The sequence below is a fragment of the Procambarus clarkii genome, chromosome 92 (genome assembly GCF_040958095.1).
Source record: "Procambarus clarkii isolate CNS0578487 chromosome 92, FALCON_Pclarkii_2.0, whole genome shotgun sequence".
NCBI classification, from domain to species: domain Eukaryota; kingdom Metazoa; phylum Arthropoda; class Malacostraca; order Decapoda; family Cambaridae; genus Procambarus; species Procambarus clarkii.
In genome coordinates, this window is record NC_091241.1 from 13,526,584 (window position 1) to 13,551,288 (window position 24,705).

The 24,705-nt window shown below is 39.3% G+C and overlaps 1 protein-coding gene across 7 annotated transcripts in view; it reads left to right on the forward strand.

Moving 5' to 3' along the window:
* The window catches only part of LOC123775033 (zinc finger CCCH domain-containing protein 18), a 45,661-nt gene extending 22,104 nt beyond the window's left edge, over positions 1-23,557 (forward strand). For 2 of the 7 annotated variants that reach the window (XM_045769796.2, XM_045769797.2), the window contains exons 10-23: positions 1,178-1,332; positions 3,807-3,872; positions 5,953-6,085; positions 7,478-7,540; positions 9,737-9,796; positions 11,623-11,685; positions 12,964-13,029; positions 15,363-15,449; positions 16,073-16,239; positions 20,075-20,148; positions 20,506-20,596; positions 20,898-20,977; positions 21,330-21,483; positions 22,815-23,557. In XM_045769796.2, the coding sequence (XP_045625752.1) occupies positions 1,178-1,332; positions 3,807-3,872; positions 5,953-6,085; positions 7,478-7,540; positions 9,737-9,796; positions 11,623-11,685; positions 12,964-13,029; positions 15,363-15,449; positions 16,073-16,239; positions 20,075-20,148; positions 20,506-20,596; positions 20,898-20,977; positions 21,330-21,473 (1,249 nt within the window). In that variant the 3' untranslated portion in view covers positions 21,474-21,483; positions 22,815-23,557. The remainder of the gene's footprint in view (positions 1-1,177; positions 1,333-3,806; positions 3,873-5,952; positions 6,086-7,477; positions 7,541-9,736; positions 9,797-11,622; positions 11,686-12,963; positions 13,030-15,362; positions 15,450-16,072; positions 16,240-20,074; positions 20,149-20,505; positions 20,597-20,897; positions 20,978-21,329; positions 21,484-22,814) is intronic. The other 5 variants (XM_069319392.1, XM_045769798.2, XM_045769799.2 and 2 more) reach the window with 4 other exon arrangements.
* Positions 23,558-24,705: the final 1,148 nt, after the last annotated feature.

Genomic DNA, 24,705 nt, shown 5'->3' on the forward strand with positions numbered 1-24,705 from the left:
ACCTTGTTAGTTGACTCTTATTTCCTTGGTATCCTGTCTCACGGTTCACATTTCTGAGGTTGTCGACAGTGTCATTACGACTCACCAGCCTGGTCCTAGTATATTGCTTTGGCCCATGTCTCCTGGCTCGGTTTCTTTTCTTCATCCTAATGCCTGCTGCCTCTTCTCCTTCCTGTTAAGTCCCATCTTCGTTTTCAGTGGTTATCTTTAGTGAGCCACCGGGATGCTCTCTCCAAAAATCCCACTGGCAGGGGGGAGGGGGGAGGGATTCTGGAGTTGTAGGGGTTTGTTTATGAAGGTTTCAGGTTTGCCAAGCCGGGGTTGAGCTTGCCAAATCCCATAGTTGGGTTTTCTTAGGCCTTTCTCCGGGTTTGGTTGAGTTCCCCTCTGTTGAAACATCCTCCAGTTTCTTTCACTCGGCTCAATTTTGCTGCACCTGTTTGGTATGATTGGCATTTTGCCTCATTATGCTATGAGTAAGCAACCACACATCCACCTCATACTCATTGCATCACTTTTTTCATATCCTGAGATATGATGACCTGAAAAACCCAAAGCATATTTAGTTTTTCACAAAAATTATATGAATGGAAGTTGACATAATGGCATATGGATATTACCATAAAATATAACCCATTTATTTTGTTCTGATTAGGATCTTGAAAAATTAAAATAATTACGTCTGGTTATAAATATGCAGGTTGACAAACTAAATACAGCACTGTAGCTTATTGATTCTAGAAGGACGGAACAATGTCAGGACAATTAAATTTTACTTATTCACTATTTTATTCTAAGTTATTTTTATTGTTATACTCCTACCCCAAAAAAAAAACAATAATGTTCAGGCATGTATTCTTACCTATGTACGCCTGGAGGTAACGAGGATCAGCACGTGGGCGCGCCTTTCCTTGAATATCTGGTACAATACCAATATCTTTCCTACAACTCATATTTTACTTTTAAAGATGTTGATTAAATTGTCCTCAAGTACCTCATTTTTCAGTTCGCTCTTTATAATCACCAATTGTGTTTGGGAGGAATACTTCCTTACATTCTTATGGCTCATTTGTTTTCAAGTGTATGGGAATCCATGTTTTATGGTTAATTTTTATTTAAGTGTGTGAAGTGGGAATCTTACTTAACAGGTTATCATTGGTTTGATTAATTTTTTCAGGTCTTCTCGGTCATCATCCTACAGTAGTCCAAGCAGAAGTAGAAGTGGAAGCAAGACCAGTAGGACAAGTTTGGCTAGTAGAAGTAGTCGTTCACGATCAACATCACATTCACCTTCCCCTAGTCGTCATCGCTCCAACCAGCGTGTGGCTCCAGGTCAGAAAAATTACACAATCTCATTATTCTGTGTTGATGAGTCTTCCTCCCATCATCAAGATCTTGTAATAATGATTTTACTCCTACTTTTAATTAGGGTCTCATATCACTTTGTTCCCCAGTCTTCCTTGAGTGTCCCTGGCCCTTGGGCACCTGTCTGCTTCACGTGTATGATATGTAGAATGGGGGCAAGATTGCCATGGCCCTGATTTTGTCAGGTCACATTGAGACATATTTTGGTGACCATGAAATACTCTCCCAATCCCACTCTGATCCTCTAGTGGTTGGGAATGAATGCTTACCTTTCCTGGTCGTCTCATCCTAGATGGGTTTGTGTGCCCAGATATCCATTGTGCCATCTCTCTGTGGCTACGTTACACTGGTATCTTCCTGCCCCTTTTCTTATCGTGTTATTTTTAAATCTTGACACACTTTTCATTTTTCAAATTCACCTCTTACAGCTTTTCTCATTAAAACATAAGTATTGTATAGAGGAAATTGCAGGAGGCTAATTGGCCTATATGAGATTACTCCTTTTTATATCCACCAAAACATATTCACATGCATGTCAAATATACACTCAAATCTATCCAGCGATCACACACATGTTATGTTAATCTGTAATTTATTACTGGTTAACAGCCAGTAATTAACAGCCAATAGCCCTGTTTCCAAACCAATACATCCCAAGACCTTTCCCGAATATGAACTTCTCTAATTTATTCCCATCGTTTCATGTGCTATTATGCGTTTATATATTTAAAAACTTACTTATATAAGGTTATTAGTTAGCCCCATATTAACTGTCATGCACAACATGATCTTTGTATGTTTACTACACTCGTGGCTTTCTTCAGTGCCCCGTCTTATTCCGATGGTACAACCTGTAGGTTTTGTAGGTTGAACCATGTTTTCACTGCCTCACTAATGTACTTAGCTGGGGTACATTTGGTCTGCTATATAGGGAATTTTGCTTCACAAAAGACATTACTGGATATATTTTTGGCTTGCCCCAATTCGTCCAAGTTTCACAGGCTTTGTTTGAGGGTTGGGATTTCTATATGCTGAGATCTTACCGCACAGAATGTTTGGTGTTTGTACTAAATGTGCTCCAGTTGTGTCTGACCTCACCTGTATGTTCTTAGTATTTGCTGGGTTCCTCATTCTTTGTTTTGTGGCTTTGTAATGTAAACATTTGACTGCCTCTCATCATGGATTGTAGGACTGGCTGGCCGTTGACCTTTATACCTTGGTTTGTGTTCCAAGGCTTGGACTGCTTAGTTGCTTTCTTTTTTAATAATTACTCTTAGTGCATTGTTTCTTGCTAGTTCTTGATTTGTACTAGTTTGCCAGCTATAAGACTTTCATTTTAGGCATGTCTTTCTCAGTGATCAAAGCAAAGGGGTTCTGGTGCTCTTATACAGTGCAAGCCGAGAGGTATTTGCCAATGACTCCCTGCCTTTGAAAAATCTGTCATCGTGATAACCTTGTGCGACAGTGATGCCGGTGCCCTTGTTCTGACCCCTCTCTCAGTTGGGCAAGTGTTTTCAAATATTCTTCCTTCAACACCACCCTGCATTGCAGACGAGTACAACATTATAATTGTGTGCAGTGGTAATGCCAGTGTCCTTGTTCCTTGTCCCCATCTTCCCCCCTTCCCCCTCTCTCGACTGATTGAGCATTTTTCATTCTGCTTCCATTTCTGTCATTTTGCATTGTAGGTGAGTAACGTCTTCTCTTTAGATGCTTCTATATTTTTTTCTTGTCTCTATGGTAATGGTTTCTAAGGATTACAGAAATGGTTATGGTAATGGTTTTCCAAGGATTTCGGTTGCTTAAAGAGCAACTGAATGTTATAATGTAGGCATGTTATGTCTCTGCATTATGCTATCCTTATCAAGCAATTGTTGTTCAATCTTTTTCTTGCAGTCATTTGCTCAGATATTTTTAACTTCTTCCAAAATTAACCTATCTGCAGCCATACCACACTTCCACTTCTGGTTAATTCTTATTGTCCCTACTTCTACCCTAATAACATCATCATCGGTGATGAAGCCTGTAAAATTTGCACCAACAGCTCCCTCTTCTGCCTCGGGTCATGATTTAATATGGTGGCTTGATTTATCTTGGATGGCTCACTAATCCCTAGAATTCGGCAAACTGTACTGTGTTGGTTATAGAATCCGTATTTTGGGGGTAGTGTGTGATTTTGCTAAGGATTCCTCGAGGATTTCATTCATTTCTGATATCTTGAGAACACTTCATATTGGATGCTATAGTATAAAAAATTTGGGAAATAGCTACATTAATTATTTTTGTTTGGTTTCTGTGCAATATCTTGAGAAACCTCGTCATAATGACTTGACACCTGCAACATGCATGCACGATCATATAACTGAAGCAGGTTACTTTATTGCACAGTGTAGCCCAGTGGCAACTATTTTGTTTAATAATTGTTTTGTTTCTTAATTCAGGGGATACCCCCTCCACTGGAGCCCGGCCCAATACGAGATCGGATCTGCCAGACGGATTCCGATCTGGTAAGTGGTCGGATGAAGTGTAATGGAAGTGGCACTGGGACATTTGAGACTTTCCAACTAGGCCAGAGCAGCAGTGCCAATACACACTTTTTTCACTACTGATATTCCATTGTTTGCACTAAAAATCTAAAAAAAAAATTATGGCAAACATTAGTGAAAAATAGCGAGTATCAGATGCAACAAAAAACCTGATCCATCCAAATTGGTCTGAAACGGTTGGTTTCTCATTGTCAGGTACAGAAAGTCTGTTAAGGTGCAGATAATGCACTTGGCCAACAACTGACCTTCCCAGGAATGCAAGCTACAAGATTTGCCAAATTCCCAGGTATACCTATTCCCAGGTATACCTATTCTATATTCCTAGGTGGATAGGGGCTCGAGGTGTAAGGAAACATGTCCGTAGATTTTGGCCTGCCTGGGTTTTTAGGATGTGAGCCGACTGCACTGACCACTGTGTCGTTCCATTCAAGAGGGTGGCACTACCCCATATCTGGAGAATGTCATCTTATTTAGTTTAATCCTAAAGTAAATTATTAAATTTAAAATTCATTTTTGGGAAATGTCACCCAGTAGCATTTATTGTTTTTTTATTACACTGTTTATTGATTCTCAGATTCCATTTTTAAATTAGGAGTTGTGATCTTCAGAGAGTTTACAGCCAGGGAAGTTGCTTCTACCTAAAACAAACAAAACGAACACACGCACACACACAAGCACTAGGAGCTCCGGGATAAAACTAGTTGCCTAAGTTCTGTAGATCAGTTTGATGACTGTGAGTAGTGTCCCAGAGAAAGATGAATGTGTACAGAATTTTAAAACTTTGGTCATCGTCATAATATTGATTTATATTTGCTTGGCACCAGTGTTACTGCTTGGTTATGAACTGTTTTTCCCAAATGTTACATGATTGTATGCGTGATCATTTTCTCCAGTACCTTGCACATGATTGTTGTCAAGGTCACTGGCCCCCCTTTTTTTTTTTTTAATTTTGTTATATTCTTTTGGTAGTGGCTGGTATATAATTGCTGCTGCTTCCTTTAGTAGCCAAGGATAAATTTGATAGGGGCCTACTGCCTTTAATGCATCCACATCTACTAGGTGTTACTCCACTTCTTCCTTAGACATCAGTATCATGTAATTTCTCCCTTGAAATGTCTTCTTCTGTTTTACTTTTGAATAACTAGAATGTTTTGTTTCATTCTTTCAAAATTTCCATATACCTGTTAGTCAATTGTCTTCTTTTCTCAGTGTGATTAATTACCTGGTGTTTGACTGTCGGCTTTCTTCTGGTATAGGTGTGCAGGAGTGTGGGGAGGAGGATCCACATAAAAGTCTTTTATGTGGATTGCTTCAAGATCAATCTTGAAGTAATCCACATAAAAGTAGAACAACCTACCATAAATACTCAAATTACGGAACTATTCGCTCTACCCACCATGAGAGTAAGAATAAGACCAGAACGTCAAGATGCCAACAGAGAAGACACTGCTTGATGCTGTAACATGGCTCAGTCGATAGAGCACTCGTCTCTCATGCTAGAGATCGCTTGTTCGAGGCTCCTATGGCCCTCGTAAATGAAAAATAAATGAATGTGTGTGTGTGTGTCATACCTAGTAGCCAGAACGCACTTCTCGGCCTACTATGCAAGGTCCGATTTGCCTAATAGGCCGAGTGATTTTCTTTATTTTAATAAATTTTTTACAATTAGTTTATTGGAATTATTATTATTATATTAGGAACATAATTTATTGACTTAGTTGTGTTAGTTTAGGTTATTTTAAGATAGGTTAGGTTAGGTCTGGTCATATATCTACGTTAGTTTTAACTCAAGTTTAAAAAAATTAACTTATGCACAGTGAAATGGACAGATTTATCATTTCATAAGAAAAAAATAGAAAAATATATAAATTCAGGAAAACTTTGCCTATTAGGCAAATCGGGCCTTGCATATGTAGGTCGAGTACGACGTTCTGGCTACTAGGTACAACATACATACATACATACATACATACATATATATATATAATATATAATGTATAGTATTTATTATTACTTTTATTCATTTATATATGTTTTTTAGCTGCCCGACCAAGTGAGAAATCCAGCACAAGGCAAGTTCCACCACCTGCGAGAGGAGGGCGACCAGCTCCTCCACCAACTGGCCCTCATACTCGACCACCCATACCTCGGAGACCTGAGCCACGAGATCCAAGGTGAAATAACATGTTGTATTGTGTATTGAAGAGGCCTTTAATTGGTCGGATTTTTTCTTTAATAATTGCCTCTATCGTGAACTCTGGGAAGGAGTTACTGATGTGCACGCAACTTTGTATATGCAGTAGACTACTGTGCAGTACGTGATTCTCTTCTGTAACATTCACACAAGACACTCTGTCAACTAGTGTGCGTTGTCATATTTCATCCTCTATTAGAGATTATGATATTTTCTTGTACAGTGGCGCCTCGATTAACGAGTTTAATCCGTTCCGGCACCGAGCTCGTCATGTGGAAAACTCGTCTTGTGAGACAACAACAAAACTGTTGTCGGAGGTATCCGAGAACCAGCAGGAACGCTCGTTAATCGAGGGAAAGCTCGTCAGTCGAGACATATTTTCTGCGAGTGGCTTGCTCGTTACTCGAAATGCTCGTAACTGGAGCTGCTCATTACTTGAGGTTCCACTGTATCTATTTTCCAATACCGGTTGTACAGCTCCAACAGCTCAACAGTACAGCTCAGACAGCTCCATTAGTCTTATCTGATTTCCTTCTGTGTGCACTCACTGTATGTGATTGATCCTTAGAGGTTTTCAGTGTACTGTACTTGTTTTATTTTCTATGTGCATAATTATGCATGACTGAAATTGCTTGGCAATTTAAGAGTTAAGGGTTATAGCAAAACTCTGATTCATTTTCATTTTAAGTTTTACATAAACAAATCTGGAACATTTGATGACCTGACGAATGTTTGTAAATCTCTTGCTGCCTGAATTCATTCAACAAAATATTGAAATTATTGGGACAACATAAAATTTCAAATTGTTCTTCTTGAAGTGAAGGCCAGAGAGAGAGAGAGAGACGTCACAATATACATTTAGACATTAAACTGTACCTCCAAAGCTATTCAACAGCAGCATCTAACTATCTGCTGGACCAGACTGTCATGCAGTGCTTATATTGGCCTGCAGGCAATGGTGTCCAACTGCCTAGTTTACCAGACCATCGTATAAAAAGCTGGTTGAGACCATATTACGCGGACACGATCAACAAAATCATCTGAAGCAGACCGAAAGTAGGCAGGTACCAAATACACCGAGCATACTGTAAGGAAGCTTCTTTACATAAATTCTATTTACATAAGGTGCATCTGGGATCCTCTCGGACCTAGGTTTAAACCCTCATCACGGCCCTTTGTGGATTTGTTCTTCTTTACATAGTCTCTTCTCAACTTCCTCTTGAAAATTCCTCTGTAGTTCTTAACATATTACCTCATCAGCTTTGTGGATGCTTGAAGTATCATTACGTTTATCACTTACTTTTTAATGTCGAATTCTGTACCTTTTATGTTTATTTTTCATGTAAATTACTGAAGTAATTTTTTTTCTCAGACCACCACCACTGCCTGTTCACCAACAAGATATTAAGCCACCCAAGATTCTCACAAGGGAGAGGTGAGTGTTGCATCTAATTTGTCAGTAACTGCACTTTAGAATTAGATGGATTCATTTATCACCATTGTGTTGACTGTTATGCTGTTGGCTTGCTATCATTGTCATTTCCTAGGATTTAAATATTGGTCAGATTTGATAAAAACCCTTACATGTGTTGACCAAACCACACACTAGAAAGTGAAGGGATGACAACGTTTCGGTCCGTCCTGGGCCATTCTCAAGTCGATCGTGATTAAGGAATTGATTGATTGATAAAGATTAAGCCACCCAAGAGGTGGCATGGGCTATTCATGCCCGTGCCACCTCTTGAGTGGCTTAATCTTTATCAATCAATCAATTCCTTAATCACGATCGACTTGAGAATGGCCCAGGACGGACCGAAACGCTGTCATCCCTTCACTTTCTAGCGTGTGGTTTGGTCAACATATTTCAGCCACATTATTGTGACTCCTCGTCTGCACCCCTTACAGGTGAAAGATAATCATCAATAAATTCTGCTCTTGTTTTGGCATTATTCTTCATTGCACTCAGCACCTACTGATCACCCCAGCCACACGTACTCTCCTCTACTAATACCATCTACATCACTCCAATGGTTGATGTATCTACTGGGATTCTGAAAATGTTCTATTTCATGTGCATAATTATTATGTCCTCAGTATATTAGCATTGGATTAAGCATTTAGGTTAGTGTCAGAGACTATTTAAGACCTCTTGGCTATGGTTACCAGTCTATTTAATGTTTAGTATCTTTTGTCCCATTAAAGGCAAAAATAGCCTTTTATCTGGGTCCAGGTTGTGTTCAGGCCCCTGAAGCGAATTCAGGTACATATAGTAGTCTGCAGTGTTAGATAAAAAATGTGAGAAACAGAAAGTGGTGAAAAAGGTTAAGATAGGAACCAGAACCCCCACTCTGGTGGTCACAAGCCTAGCTAAAACTGCCAAGAACATCCTGCAGTAGGAACCGTAAAGGCAGAACACAGCCAGGATACTTGGGGGGGGGGGGAGAAAGGCTGGCAGGGAGGGTATTACCATAGCCTGTGCCTGATCCACCTTCCCTGGAGACATTGGAATTGTCTCCAGGAGTTCCTGAATTGGAATCCTTGAATTGGCATTGGAAATGGAAAACAAAGAAAGGGAGGGAGCATTAACAAGGGAGGATATACAGTATAAGATGGGTTCTGACACTATCGGAACAGGCCAGAACCTGCAACATCGGGTGCAAGCTGTAATAAATAGATTTTTGTCAGGATATAGGAAAGTATACTGGTTTAGGAATAAGGGTTGCAGACGAGTGGAATGAACTGCCATCTACAGTAATACTATTCAAGCAAACAGTTTAGCAGGTTTCAAGAATTGATTAGATAAGTTATCATTCAAAATTGATAGCACTTACAGCAACTATTGGTTGAAGATTAAAAAAAAACCCTCATTGAATGTAATGAAATGCCTCTTTTTGATGGGCCTTGGTGACTGCCTGCAGCTAGCTGCATTTACATGGCTCCACACGTTTAAATCACCTCAGCCATTGCCAGTCCTTAATGGCCTATCACAGACCTAAGGCCAAAACTTCATGCACATGACTGAGGGTTTGTTGACATGGTAGCCAGCAGCTTCAGTAGTGCTGCCACTGTTGGTGGGTAGCAGTAACTAGGGGAAAAGGGGGGGGGATGATCTAATTACTGGGTGGATTGTTTGCTTTGTAGATTTGTTTACTTCCTTCTTGACCTTGCAAGTAGAGGTGCCATAGGCAAAATCAGAGAACACTGAACATTAGAGGTGCACAGTTGTTCAGTATCCTTTCCATCAAGTATAAGAAATATTTATGGAACAAAAGTGGAAATCTTCAAGAAAAAACTTGACAGTTTTCTGAAAGAAGTGCCAGACCAATTAGTATGTAGTAGATATGTGAGCCAGCGGGTCACTCTTAGCAACAGCCTGTTGGACCAAGCTCTCACAGGTCAAGCCTTGTCCTAGGTCAGGCTTGGGGAGTAGAACTCCCAGAATCTCATCGAGGTGCATTTTCTATCACCTAGTGCACCTGTTCATCTAGCAGTAAGTAGATACCCCAGGAGTCAGCATGTTGTAGGGTTGCATCCTGGGGGAGGGGAGGGTGGGGGGTCAGCAATTTAACACTGGCTGCCTGTTCCCAAACCCAATGAATTATTAATTATTAATAATTAACTTATTTTTCAGACCTGCTCCTGCATCTATTCAACAAGACATTAAGCCACCCAAGATTCCCATAAGAGAGAGGTGAGTGATACGTCTCATTTTTCAGCTATTTATGCAACCGGTCCTCTCAAGTTGGCATCACAAAAATGAGTTACTAACCGATGGACCCAAGAATAGAAAACTTAGCAGTCTGTCAATGTTAGCAAGTGGCAATGATTTATAGTACTGAACATCATACTCTGAGGTTGGGAATTTGTATGTCAAAATATACAATGTATTATTCAAGAGGACAGGTTGATTTGTGACATAGAGGCATTCTTTTCCATTGTATTGGTTATTATGCTGTTAAAGTTATCATCACTTGGTGTGCTTTTCTAGGATTCAAGCAATTATATTATTAATATTAATTAACATATAACAATGATTATGCATAATACATGTTCTAGATGACCAATAATAGGATCAATATCTGATGTGGGTAACCCTCGAGGGCGCTTTATAAAGTGGAAATTGGAAAACATTGTTATCGTAGAGTGTTTGGTATTCTAATAATAAACAAATAGTTTGATCAGATATTTATATTTCTGTAATACTTGTTAAGGTTGGAGTCAGGGCTCCAGGGAACTGCAGAGATCAATTTGGCCCACATTTGGGAGCACCTATTTATATCCACCCGAACTCACTCGTATTGTTTGAAACCCATGACGTCTTAGCTATGTTTGAAACAAGCCAGTGATTCTATGTTTATTGTTACCCAGTAATTTGTTTCATAAATCTACAACCCTGTTTTCAAACCAGTATTTACCCAGGTCTTTCCTAAATCTAAACTTATCCAGTTTATATCCATCGTTTCATTTTCTATTTTGTGTTGATGTATTTGAAACCTTATTTATATCCCATTTGTTAAACTTTTTTTTTTTTTTTTTTGTCTATATGTAAACTTTAATCGAGTCACCTCCTTGTACATTGTCTTCTAGAGAATGTAAATTAAGCTTTAATAATGGTATCATAAGAGAAGTTTCTGATTTCTGAGATTAACTTCGTCATTCTTCACTGTATGCATTTAATGGAATTCATGTCCATTCTATAGTAAAGAATGGAGTGAATGTCATACTCCACATCTCAGTCCTTGAGGATCAGCACAACCAGTGGAGTCTGTCTGGCAACAAAGTCGATACCCTGCAACTGTAGACCACTTGGGGTTCAGAGGAAAACTAATGCTTCTCAGTTACTATCTCAACACAAGTGAACTTGCAAAGCCTTCTCCTCCCTCCAAGTTGTGAGAGAAAATACCACCAGTGCACAACTGAGCCAATTGCGAGTATGAAGGATCAGTGTAATCCACATCAGTACCTAACAATACCTGCATGTTGGAAGAGTGCCTGCAAGAGCATTGGAGACAGCAGTAATGCCCAGCAAAGGAAAAGGAGATAAAGCCCAAGTCCACACTGGTCTGAGGGTCCAAAAGGGAGACCCTGAAGTCTCTGGAAGCCCCCCAAAAATACAAAGGCACTGCCGAAGATGATCCTTCAAAGCCAGAGGAGCCCGCAAGTGGTGATTCATGGGCTGGAAACAAGCACAGTAATGTAGGAAATCCATTCAGAGATATCGGCTAGATGCAATCTAAGGAACACAGACAAAGCTGAAGCTGGCTCTAAGATACATCCCATTAATGTGATTTCATTGTGCACCTCTTTTTAAAGACTACATTTTCTTATAAAGGCTTTATCATGTATAACTTGCTTACCAAGTACTTTTGTGACATTCTAATGAGGCTACTTTATCCCACTTGTGTGTTACCAACTGTTGACAATGCTGCTTTTATCCTTGCGAGTGGTTAGAGTAGGATTAATTTTGGCAAGGATGAAGCACTGTTGATGTTTAAAGTACTTATCTGTTTTTCTCAGACCACCACCTCTGCCTATTCACCAACAAGACATTAAGCCACCCAAGATTCTCACAAGGGAGAGGTAAGAGTCGCATCCTGTTTTTCAGCAACTTATTACTTAAATGGATGCATTCATCTCCGTTGTGTTGACTATCTAGCTACTGACCTGCTATCACTGCTAGGTGTCTTTTCTTAGGATTAAAACATTGGTTAGATTAATTAAACCCTTACAGGTGAAAAGTAATTTTTGTTATGCATCGCTGTTAGTGCTTATCACTATTTTTCAGACATGCATGATTTAATTTATTCATACTGCCTACATGAGTCTGATTGGTCAATTTCATCAATTGTATTCTGGAAGTGTCCTATTATTTGTGCTTAGTATTTTTCCTACTATAGTAACAGTAAATTAGTGAAGGCTGTATCTGGGATGCCGACCTACAAAGCAGAGAAACTCGGCTAGTTCCGTAACACTGGAAGACAAATTAGCACAATGTACTGAGAATGATTGTTTACAAAGCAAATGCCTTCTTCACCACAGGAAGAGGAGGTATGCCTTGCAACCCTCTGCCCAAACACATCATTCTGCTAAGGAAAAACCTTTGGGAACAAAGGGCCCAAGCCCAGGTTAAAGGGTAAAAAATTCTACCCACTTAACTGCCCAGAAGCAACAGCTTACCAGAGGCTCAGAAGAGACCCTAGCCTGATCAGCTAGGGTCTGACTATGACTCTCCAAAAAAAGGAAAAATTTATAAATACAGTATTGAGATTTTGCCCTAATCCAGATTGGTCCTAGAACAATATAATCTGGATGTTGCTGTCAATGTACAGTACATTAATATTTTATTTGTAGATCAATTTGTTGTACAGTAATTATTTTCAGGCAAGACTTCAGCCCCATGGTTTTATCACCTCAAGAGGAGAGCTTTTCTCTTGCCCTCATATTGTGTTTTAGTGTCTGCATACACACTTTTTTTTTTTTTTTTTTCTGCTGCTGCTGCTCTGTTTATGGCAGTCAGAGCAGCAGCTTGGCTACAGACTTAGTAATTCAATACATAGGTAATCTTAATAATTTTCTTTTATTTTCCCTATACCGGTATATATTTACAATATATGTAATTAAACCATACAGTATATTCAATACGGTGTGTGTGTATTTGAATATATAAATACGTACGTATTTACATATTCAAATAGAAAAGTGGGTAAGAATGTTTTGTGAATGTGAAATGTTTTGCGGGAAGTAATTTGCAGAATTAAATTTTTAGATTGTAATTTTAGGTTCCCTCTTGTCATTTGTGTGTGTTTTCTCACCATTTTCCATATATAAATTGGCTTCTAGCAAACCTTCTGTCCTCAGACCACTGCCTCCTTCACCACCACCACGACAAGAATCTAAACCGACCAAGGTTGCCGTAAGGGAGAGGTGTGTGTGGGATGGAGGTCTTTGTTGTTTCGTAGCTTTATGAGTATAGGTGATGGCATGAGAGAGAGAGTTCAATTCACGTGATTTAGATATTTCAACATTATTGCTTGCCTTGTAGTTTTATTGTTTAGATTTCTTTGAATGGATATACAGTACTGTAATTGTAATGATTTTTTATGTATTTTATGCCTAAGCATATTTTATGTATTCTATGCCAGGGTTGTTTTGAGTATGCTATGCCTAAGTTTTTGTATTTATTCTATGCCTAAGTATTTTCGTTTATGCTATAATTTTCTCTCAAGATAAACTATTTTGTAAAGAATAAGTGGATTATTCGGATGAATTATCTAATTGATTGCCAGATGATTTCAAAGATTCTACTTCATATTTGTATTATTTCCTAGCCCTCTGCCTGCTATCCTGCATCTTTTAACCATAGCCCAATGATCAGTGATGAGCCTGGCCATACCCAAGTCAACAGAAATTCATTCAGCTGTCAGCTGTATGAATTTAGCATATTTAAAGCTATCAGACAGCTTTAGTATTCTTTAACGATCTGATTTGTGTATTCGTTGTATTTACAGTTCATGAGGACATGCATGTTTGTGTGTAATTACCTAAGTTTAATTACTTCAATGTAGTTAGTGAATGAGACCTATGCTTGTGATGTCCCATCTTCTTTGTAATCTTTGTCATGTGACTTTTTAAATGATTGATGGTTTTGACCTCCACCATTTCTTAATGAATTATCAACTGTACAACCTCTTTTATTTTTTAAAGAGATCTCGTATATTTTTTGGCATCTTTACTCCTTAGCATTTGTGTGTGTGTCTGCACACTATGTTCACAGGTATAAGAATGCGTATGCATATTCTGTGTACGCAATTCTCTTGCCTATGTGTTTACAGGCAGGAATGACTGGATTTGGAGACCTGTGGCCCACCTCTTCACTTCTGAGTACCTGATGTACCACTACAGTATTCTTAATTTGAGGTGTACCTACAGGAGGGTTATGTCCTAAGTACTGGATGAGTTGTTTGTTTACTTTAAGTAAACCATATAGTTATTTTCCATTGTTAACTTTCTTGTGGTTTGTTTCTTCAGTTGAGGGTGATCATGAATCCCCTGCTCCCTGCACCTTAGTGTGAGGGTGAAGGGGGGGGTGGGGGAGAGCTGGGTTTGACCTTTAGTTTTCAGTAGGTGTTTAATGACTTGCAAAGAGCTTATATGAATTATAGGTGTGGCGCTGTCTCAGTGTGGCGTATTACAGGGGAATCACTGAGGCAGTCCCCCCCCATCCCCCCTTTTCCCCCGGAAAGAGATGTTTCATTGGATTCAACGTTCGTTTCCCACTTATTTTTCAATGATTCCTATTTTCTCTTGTGTGAATCTTGTCTTAAGGGGCAACCTGATGCAATAACTGAGAAATATCGTGCAGAATATATATATAAAACACACTTTGAGCAATGCCATTTTGTTAATCCTAATTTCCTCCCTTTGTTATATGCATCATACTAGGCATCATTCATTCTGGGGAGCTGGACCCTGTGGTAGTGATTCTTGGTGTCGGCCAGGGGACTCGTTTCTCGTCATGTAGTGTGCGGCTTAAGAAGTGTAACCCCCATTTGGTAGTCCTGTTTGATCACAAGGGAGAACTCTTGCATGCCTTGAGCTTTTATGAAATGCTCCTCTGTTGGTCATTCCAGGTTTGATTGAGTTTATATCCAGTGTCTGTATTAGATATCCAGCTGTCCCATGCTTTAATTATCATGGGACAGCTGTAAAGATTCTTGCTGTGTTGGTCCCATGAATATCTGCATTACTACAAAGATCATTGTTCAGTGAACAAAGCAGATCTTACCTTGGAGGGGGGGGAGCCAAATCTCAATTGATGAGTTTCATAATAACTCAATAATTTAGTGAAGGTTTTAACCTAAATGAGATATGCATCTGTTATTCCATATATCATTGTTTCTTAATTCAATTGGCAGGTGCATCATTTTTTCAATTTCTGAACCCGAATGTGAAATTCCTTAACATTTTAGGTATTCTTTCAACCAAAATGCTAACAATTGAAGGTGGTTGAAATCTCCTGTGAAAAAGCTACACAAGTCTTCCATCGCGAAGAACAGGAGTTCTCAAAGAGAGTGAGGTGTTAAAGGATGAATATACAGTATATAGATTTTGTTTCTCTATTTCTTCATTAAAATACTGTGTAGTGTGTGTGTATGGTGCACAGTATATTGCACATTCTGTGAATTCACCCAGATTGACACAAAAGTGCCATCAATCTCTATACGTTTTCTAATATAGAGCATTGAATTTTTTTTCAGAGTTGACAGATTTGGTCGCATACGAAAAGATAGCAATCACAGCCTTTCAAGATCTAGATCCAGATCTGGCTCAAGGCCAAGAGGAAGGTGAGGGGGCACTTGGTTGATTGCTTTGGGATGGGTAACACAGTACTCCAGAGAATGTAATGTGGGTGTGGGTGTGTACTGCACTGGGGCACCTCTGGAGCCCCAGTGTTGAAGGTTTTAAAGCTGATTTTATTTGTTATAAATAATTAATTAATTGATATGAGTAATTTGTGTAAGAAGCTGAGGGTAGAGAAGGCAGGAAAGAAAAGTGAGGTGTGCATTGAACATCCTTGTTAGTAAAATAAGATTGTATTCACTGAAGCTAGCAGGCTGCATGAAGGAGCAGCAGTGCCTGCCTTTGTGTGTGGGCGAGAGTTGCCGGTGTACAGTAGCAGGAGAATGCTATAAAAAATGTGAAGTTAGATCATTTCAAGTGGACAACCTTCAGTGCATATGTGGGGTTGGGAGCATTAAGTTAGGGACGAGAATACTATGAAAAGATGTTGAATGCAAAAGCCAATTAAATGTAATATTGAGAAAAGTGTCTTGAGATTGTAGTCAAATTCAATGAATAGATGATGATTGAGTGGTAGGGATAATAGGGATATTTTATGCATGTATCAGATGATCATAATTACGGTACTTTTCTTATAGAAGTCATTAATCTTATTTCTTGGTTTCAGAGTTGGTAGAACGTTTTCATCCAGTCGCTCGCGATCAAGATCTGGCTCCAGGTCGAGTTCTGCCACATCAAGATCTCGATCCAGAGGTCGAAGTGTCACCAGGTCTAGATCTCGGTCTAGTTACTCTCGTAGTAGCTCAGCCTCCAGTGTGGAGAGCCGAAGAAGAGGTATTACAGCGTGGATCACAATATGTTGTTTGCATTGTTGCTTTCAGGGATATTCTGGGTATATGGCATGTGAATTTAGCAAAAGCCTGTGGCAGACATGTGTGCCATATATGTTAAGTATTTGCCAAACACCCCCCTTATATGTGCATAGGGCCCTATGTATGGGCCAGGTGTGCCAAGCAGTCATGTGTTACGCATTCCTAAGTAAGGCCATCAAAATATTGATAGTAATTCTAGAAGTTTATTCTGATATACAAACTATGACACCCACATTGATTTCATACAATGCATATATGAAGAAACTGCAACTTTACAACTACAGTATTAGGATTATGATGAAAATGCACATTCTATCCTACTCATGGACTGGCTCTGCTGGATACAAATGAGCTTCCTTAAAAAAAATAAAATAAAAGATATTGGACAGGTAGTTACATTCATACAGGTTACACATAACCTTCTGCAATTATAGTGTTTGCAGAGGCACTGTAATTGCCTGCAGAGGAGGACTAACCCTAATGAGAAGCATCCATTTTAATCTGGGATTAGTTCAGTGTTTAGTAGAAAAATACCCAAAGCTTAAATAGAAAAAAGCTAGTTGACAAATGATTTACCTGCACAGGGCTAAAAATTATGATGTGCAGCCAGGCCTTGTCAAATGACTGTGAAGTTACAGAATGAAAACTTCACTTGTGGAGTCCTGTCTTCCCTTATTGCTTTGTCAAATAGGTAATTGCCCTAAGTGGAGTTACAGGATGAGAGCTATGCTCCTGGTGTCCCATCTACCTATCATTCTTGCGATGAGCAGACCTAGGAAGCATATATTTCCTTCCCAATGGAAGTATTTGTGTCCTGTGTTTGAGTCCTGTTGTCCCTAAGCAGTGTCCAGGGGATTGACTTCACATTGTGGCAGGGCTCGGTGGCTGGGCCCTCCTTTTACTTGGGTAAAGAGGAGTTCCTCCAAAATCAGTATACAAGATTTGTTTTGATTCCTGTCCATTCCCTGTTTGGGCTGTGGTTTAGACAACACTTACCTTAGTGCTGGGAGAATTTTCTGTTCACCTGCTTAATTTGAGTATTATAGTTCCTTTTTAAAATATTAAAGCCGGTTCAATGGGCCACTCATGGATGACATTGTTCTGGTACTCCTAAGCTTCTCCCAGTCTTGCCTCCATGCTGTTCAGGTTCGTAGGACTTTACATATTTCTTCTTGAAGGCAATTTGATTCATCCTCTGTATCATGGCTTTATTACTGGTCCTAAGATTCTCTTGGCTGTCAGGCAACCTACGATTTACAGTGATGTTCTTTAGTGGAAGGAGGTTTCTCGTGTCTCTTGTGTAGGCGAGGTCTTGTGGCTGCTCCACATTCAGGCTTGTCATTTAGAGCAATGCCTTGTTGTTGAGAACCTCATAGCAGATGTAATTATATTCTATACTTGCTTGGAATTATTCTACTTGCTGTTGCATTCAGAATGGGCCAAGTTGGAAGGGTTGAGGTTGTTGCCTGTGTTTGTGTCTGTTACAACAGCAGTAGCAGCTGCTGCTTTCCCTGAGATGTGGGAAATTGATTGACCTTGATTCTTTGGGAAGCAGTCACTATCTGCAGCACTATATCCCTTGCCTGCAAGCATGTGGTGTCTGTTCAGCTTCAGCATTCCACCTGGTAGGAGCTTGATCACCTAATCCTTATATGATTCCCACCCCTAGGTTACTTCTTGGTCTTGGACATCTGTCCTTTTCCTGCTGTGCTCACTTTCGTTTTATGTTGGACATAAAGGGGATTCAGTCTCTTGGGGTTTATTCTTAGCTCCTCTATGGTGAAAGAAGATTCCTCAAAGAGAATAATCCTCAGTTTGTTGCTGGTCAGTGCTATCATCGTGTCTTTCCTTCAGCGCGACAACATAGTTGTTAATCCGCCAGGTGCTCTGACCCCACTGATAACTTGCTCTTCTGTAGAATGCCACTTAGTCATCCACAATGCAGTGACTGGCTGAGCTTCTATGTAGGGTGCACACACTGTCACACTGTACCACTGTATCTAGATACCATGAGGTTTTTTCAGATTTAGCAGTATGGTCTTCAGAGAACTTTGTCTTTGTTTACTTTAACAGCTGACTCGTCTGGGTTCCTAATCAGCAACCTTGCCTGTAGCCCAAGGTTCTGTGTTGTCTGTAAATGGCAAGTATGATTTCTGATTAAGAAGCTCAAGTCCCAGCCTTGGCCTTCTTAGTGTTTGTGGTTAGGGGCTTGTGGAATATCCAGGTGGGCTCCATGCTCTTCCAGAGACAGATGTAGCCTGGATTGCATCCCATCTTCCCTTGTTTCTCGTATCTGGGGGCATATTATGTCAAAATTTTGAGAACCACTTGTCAGGCAGGTGAATTTTTGCTGCTTTGTGTATGCCCTGCATTGCATCTGACTAAAGATAAGTAGATTTATCTATTGTTATGCCCATTTTCAATTATGGGATTACTGCATGCAATGTGCACAATATATGGCTCCCTTCCACAATCAGGATGCAGTAGTAGCAGATGCTGTGTCTGGATTGGAACTATTGAGAGATGAGTTATACTTCTTTCAGTCAATGTGCTTTAGCTGTCCACTTGAAGCATGTGGTTTGCTTGCTTTTGTTGTCTCTCTTATGGCCAGTTCAGCCATGGTTTCCAGACCTTTTCTCTAGGTGCTCTTATCCTTCGTGGTTTCCCTCAACTTCTATGTGCAGACAATCAGTCTCAATTGTTACTTCATTACAATCTTTTACAAAAAAATTACAAAAAAAAAATTACTTGTTACAATCAGTCTTTGTTACACAATTACATTCTGATTAGTTCATTCCCTATTCATATTAGTTGTAGATGTTAAAGAGTACTTCTGCATCACTGGGATTATTTGTGTAAAATCAGAACAGAAAATCAGAAGTCAGACTTTGAATTTGAAATGCTACTCACTGGATAGACACTTGAATGCTCCAATTCCCCCCCATGTTTCTAATTCAGAATGTGAGAGCATTTGAGGGCTGTGGACCTGGTGATGGTGAGGTTATATGGTAGCAGTTAGGCTGGAAACTAGGTGTTTGGGGAGAGTGCTACTTGGCAGTCCTTGTGATGCCAGATAGGGCATGGAGGAAACTGTTTTCCATTGTCTTACCAGCATCACTATGTCTCGGCAAATTTTGTTAAAAGATCCCTGCTACACTAGTGCAGAACGTTGCCCTGTCCTTGCTATAAGGACAATGTTCAATGGGACATTCAGTGAGTTTACCTTAGGGAGAATTCGAGTGCCTTGTTCAGAAAGTATCTTTTCATACTCACTTGATGCCTGATTTGTCAACAAATTGTTCCCTCTCGGCCTTGCTGAGTTATTGTTCAATGATCAGTAATTCTTCTTTTGTAACACAATTGTCATCATAAATGTTAGAACCACTAATGCAATTCGTCGGACACAACGATGACACAAGTGTCGAGGAACGGACACACGAATGACCAATGGGGGTAGCTAACAATGCCGTCCACTGTCACATGTAAATAAAAAATGTATGGTTGCATGTGACGTGCTCGGGGTTCATTGAAAACTGAATTGCTATTGCAGAAATACCCAATTAAGAAATTTGCTAATTAACTTTCAAAGAGCTTTTTTGCTTTTGATTTTGCTCCTAATAAATTAAAACCTTTTTCTTTGTTTTTAATTAAAGTGATGGATAAACACTTTAATTAACATTAATAATCTCATATAAATGTTACTTATTTAAAAAATGTATATATATTTTTTCTGGGGTATATAAAAGTAATTGTATCAATTTTCACTCTGTTCTAAATCATGTACTTTTGTGCTTTAGGTGAGAAACGAAGGATGACTCAGGGAACTGTATCATACGGTCAAGCCAAGAGTAAAGCCATGGATCCCATGAAGGTGAGACATGTCTTTGTGTAGCATTTTCTACATATACTAACAAGAATTTCTCCCAGGAACATCCTTAGGGTTTTGCAGCCACATTAACACTATTGAATGGAGTGCGGACTGTGGTGAATATGTGGGCCTGCGAGCCACATTAAACTTAAAAAAAATAATAAATAAGTAAAATTTAGGTGCATAATATATTTCACTCCTGATGCATTCTTATGCATGCTCCACTATGCAGCATAATCATGTATGTAAATATGCATTTTGTACATTAACACTAGTAATTTAGTAATGGTGGTAATTAACATTGATGTACCCATGCTGCATCTACTAGTACGTTAAATAATGAAATGATTTACCTTGCAGCTTTCTGGCCAGAAACAACAAATCAAGTTAACTCTCAAAGGACCAGCTCTTAAGCGCCTGGACAAACCTGTACTACCGCAAGAGGATGATAGTGAGTATTGGAACAAGTTTGCTTAAGTTTGAGACAGTTGAAACTGAACAATATGTCAGATTAAGGTTCGTGATACTGTACTGGAAATCAGCGACAGATTAGGACAATTATTATTGCTAATAATTAGTATTAATAGGACACGCAAATCGTTGTATTAATAATACTTCTAAAAGATCTGAAGAAAGTGAAATTACTGTAACAATACTGCATTTTGAATTAAATGAAACAAATATGCAATAAATGTTATTTTAAATTCTATATGCAGTATTACTAAATATTAATTTGGCAATTACATTTTCAGGTGGTGAATCGGACACTGGAGGTAAACTTATTCGCAAACGTAAGCCTGAAAGCCCGCCGCCCGACCCACCACCACCAAAGGTAAGTGCAGCACTACATAGTATGTGTAAATACACATGTACAGTAGTGTTTATGGAGTTCTGTATGTATGATGATTTACTTGTAGTATGTACCTGTATGGTATGTGCTTTAGTATTCTGGTAGTATTTAACAGTAAAACACACATTGTTTGTATAATACTACAGTATATGAAAATATAAATATATTTTACATATTGCATATAATTTTGCACATATATACGTATTGCTGGTATTATACAACATGTGTAGAGACACGGAGGGGATATTGAACATTGCTATTTTTAAGAATGTTTCATAAATTTTGATTGGGGAATGTGACAGCGAACCATATCTAGTTGCCTATCATCCAACAGATGGTAGCCAGAAGCCCTCCTGCTGTGGTTACTATATCGCAACCAGTAAAGAAACCACAAGCAAATCGCAGAGAAGAACTTTTGAAACAGCTTCGTGCGGTTGAAGATGCAATTGCTCGGAAAAGAACAAAATTGCCAACATAGTAAATTTTAGGTAAGTGTGGAAGGTAATGTCAGTGCTTGCTACAGCATTCTTAAGACCTGTCCCCCCCCCTTCCCCACACACACACACAGATATATAGAGAGAGAGAGATATATATATATAGAGAGAGAGGGAATGGGGGCACGCTACCTATCTTCCTGCAGACCAGTAGCAACTACAGTATTCAACATGTATGAGAGGTAAACATTTCTTAAGATGGGATTCAACTCTCCTTGAGCCTTTAAGATTTGTAGGTACAATGGATGTTAAATACCATTTTTTTAAATAAAATCTATCATTGTTCTCAACAATGTTCTTCTTTTTAGAACCAAACAGATAGAAATCTCAAGGTATAAGGGTTGGAATGTATGGGTAATGATTTAAGTTATTAGTGATACGGTACAGTACAGCTCTCTCATCTACTATGGTTTACTAGATTGATTGTATAGTACTTAATATCCTGTAAGATGTGAAACATTTGATCATCGGCCTGGGATCTGTTATCATTTAAGTAAAATGTTACACCAGTTGAAAATGAAACATAACTGAATTAACTTTGTCAGTCATTTGTACTGGTACTACCTAAATATGTACTGTGTTAATATTTGATGATCATTCCAACGGTGTGTGTACTGTTCTCAGTACACTCTGATCATTGCTCATGTATTGCTAATATTTGTGATACTGTAGAGTATTGTTGATGCTACCCTATACGTGGGTTTCACATCCTTTTGTAAAATGTGCATTACCTGGTAACTGTTTAATCTGTATACAAAATGACATTTCTCTGATGTCATTATGATGTCACCACAATCATTCTGCATCATCTGACACACAGCTACCGACCTTCGACTTGATATATTGAAGTCATGGTTATCTTCGACTCCGGAGGACAAACATCATCATACAATATGACATCTCTCATAGTTCCAAATAGTTAATATCACATTATTTATAATTCTAGAAGGAGGTATCCAGCAGTGCCCAAGATAGTTCCCCTTCCTTCCCCACTACCTCAAATTCTTGATCCCCCCCCCCCTCCTTCTCTCCCTCTCTCCTGCCGCCCTCTTCTCTCCCTCTCTCTCATGTCTCCTTCTCTCCCTCATGTCTCCTTCTCTCCCTCATGCCTCCCTCGTCTCTCCCCCACCCACTTGCTCCCCACCCACATGTCCCTTGCCCCCTACTAGTGAAACCGAAAGCTTTGACATTATAGATTCAGATGGATGATATATTTCAACTCGAGTTTAGCTAGCTGAAGTATTGCATGTTCTGGGAAATAATTTGTATATTGAATTACCTTTATCAACAGACAATTTTTAATTGGCATTCATCTTTTATTACAGGTACATGATAACAGTATTTCTAGGTAAGTGAAATAACTATTTATACACAAAATCCGCATTCTTAAGCTAGTTTGGCATCTCTTGTACATAACATGAGTTAGGCGGATATCCACACCTGGTTCACCGAACCAGTCCCTGATGGTATCACCTCTATTGTCTACTTGGGGGAACCCAGCAGTGGTACCCCAAGATGAGGTACTCTTGACCAGATGAGATAGACATTTCAGCCGAGTGACCTCTAATGACAATTCATACGCATCACTGTGGGCATGTCGACTAAAATCGGTTGCTTTGTCATCTTTACGGAAGAACTGGAGACTCTGAATTTGGAATATACAACAAGCATTTGTTTATGTATATTGGTATAGCATTTGTGATGTAATGATATCAATTAAGTCTTAACATATGGCCAGTTGTTACAAACAGTATCAACAAAAAAAGACTAACTGGTACATTAAAATGGTGGCACATTGATTTTGAAAAAAAAAATGGAGTAGATTGTGTGCATTGCACATTGTAACAGGACTAGGTTCTGTGCATTATGCATTGATTATAAAAGTAGATTCTCTGTGTCGTGGAAGTGGAATATTTAAGTTTGGAAGGTAAATACTGCATTATTTACACTGCATAAGTTATCAAATATGACAGTGAATTGCAAATCCCTAAACCTTTTTTTGTCAGAATTTAAATTGTTTTGTATGGAACCATCTAGCATTAAGACATAAATTTATTACCATTAAAAATCAGTTTTTATTCAACCTTTTATTCATTCATTTACTATTATTATTATTCGTTATTATTATAACATTGCTCCATATTTTTGGGGGGTGCGGCTGTATCGGCCCACTGAAAAATGGGAATAATACCAATGGCTATAGATTTTTACAAACAAACGAATCACTCGGCCTTTCATTATGTCATTAACTTGACGGTACTTATGTGTAGCATTATTGATAAACAAACACCACCACACATGTGGGGAGTCTGGTAGCTGAGTGGACAGCGCGCGGGACTCGTAATCCTGTGGCCTGGGTTCGATTCCCAGCCTCAGCAGAGCCAAATGAGCAGTTTCTTTCACCCTGATGCCCCTGTTACCTAGCAGTAAATAAATACCTGGGAGTTAGACAGCTGTTATGGGCTGCTTCCTGGGGGGGGGGTGAAAAAAAAGTAACAGTTGATTGACAGTTAAAAGGTGGGACGAAAGAGCTGAGCTCAACCCCCGCAAGCACAACTAGGTGAATACTTCAAGAGTCAGAGAGAGAGAGAGAGAGACCTGGGGGTTGATATCACGCCAGACCTGTCCCCTGAAGCTCATATCAAGAGGATAACATCAGCAGCATATGCCAGGTTGGCTAACATAAGAACGGCCTTTACAAACTTGTGTAAGGAATCTGTCAGAACATTATATACCACATATGTCAGACCAATCCTGGAGTATGCGGCTCCAGCATGGAGTCCATATCTAGTCAAGCATAAGACTAAACTGGAAAAGGTTCAAAGGTTTGCCACCAGACTAGTACCCGAGCTGAGAGGTATGAGCTACGAGGAGAGACTACGTGAATTAAACCTCACTTTGTTGGAAGACAGAAGAGTTAGGGGGGACATGATCACCACATTCAAGATTCTCAAGGGAATCGACAGGATAGATAAAGACAGGCTATTTAACACAAGGGGCACACACACTAGGGGACACAGGTGGAAACCGAGTGCCCAAATGAGCCACAGAGATATTAGAAAGAACTTTTTTAGTGTCAGAGTGGTTGACAAATGGAATGCGTGATGTGGTGGAGGCTGACTCCATACACAGTTTCAAGTGTAGCTATGATAGAGCCCAATAGGCTCGGGAACCTGTACACCTGTTGATTGACGGTTGAGAGGCGGGACCAAAAAG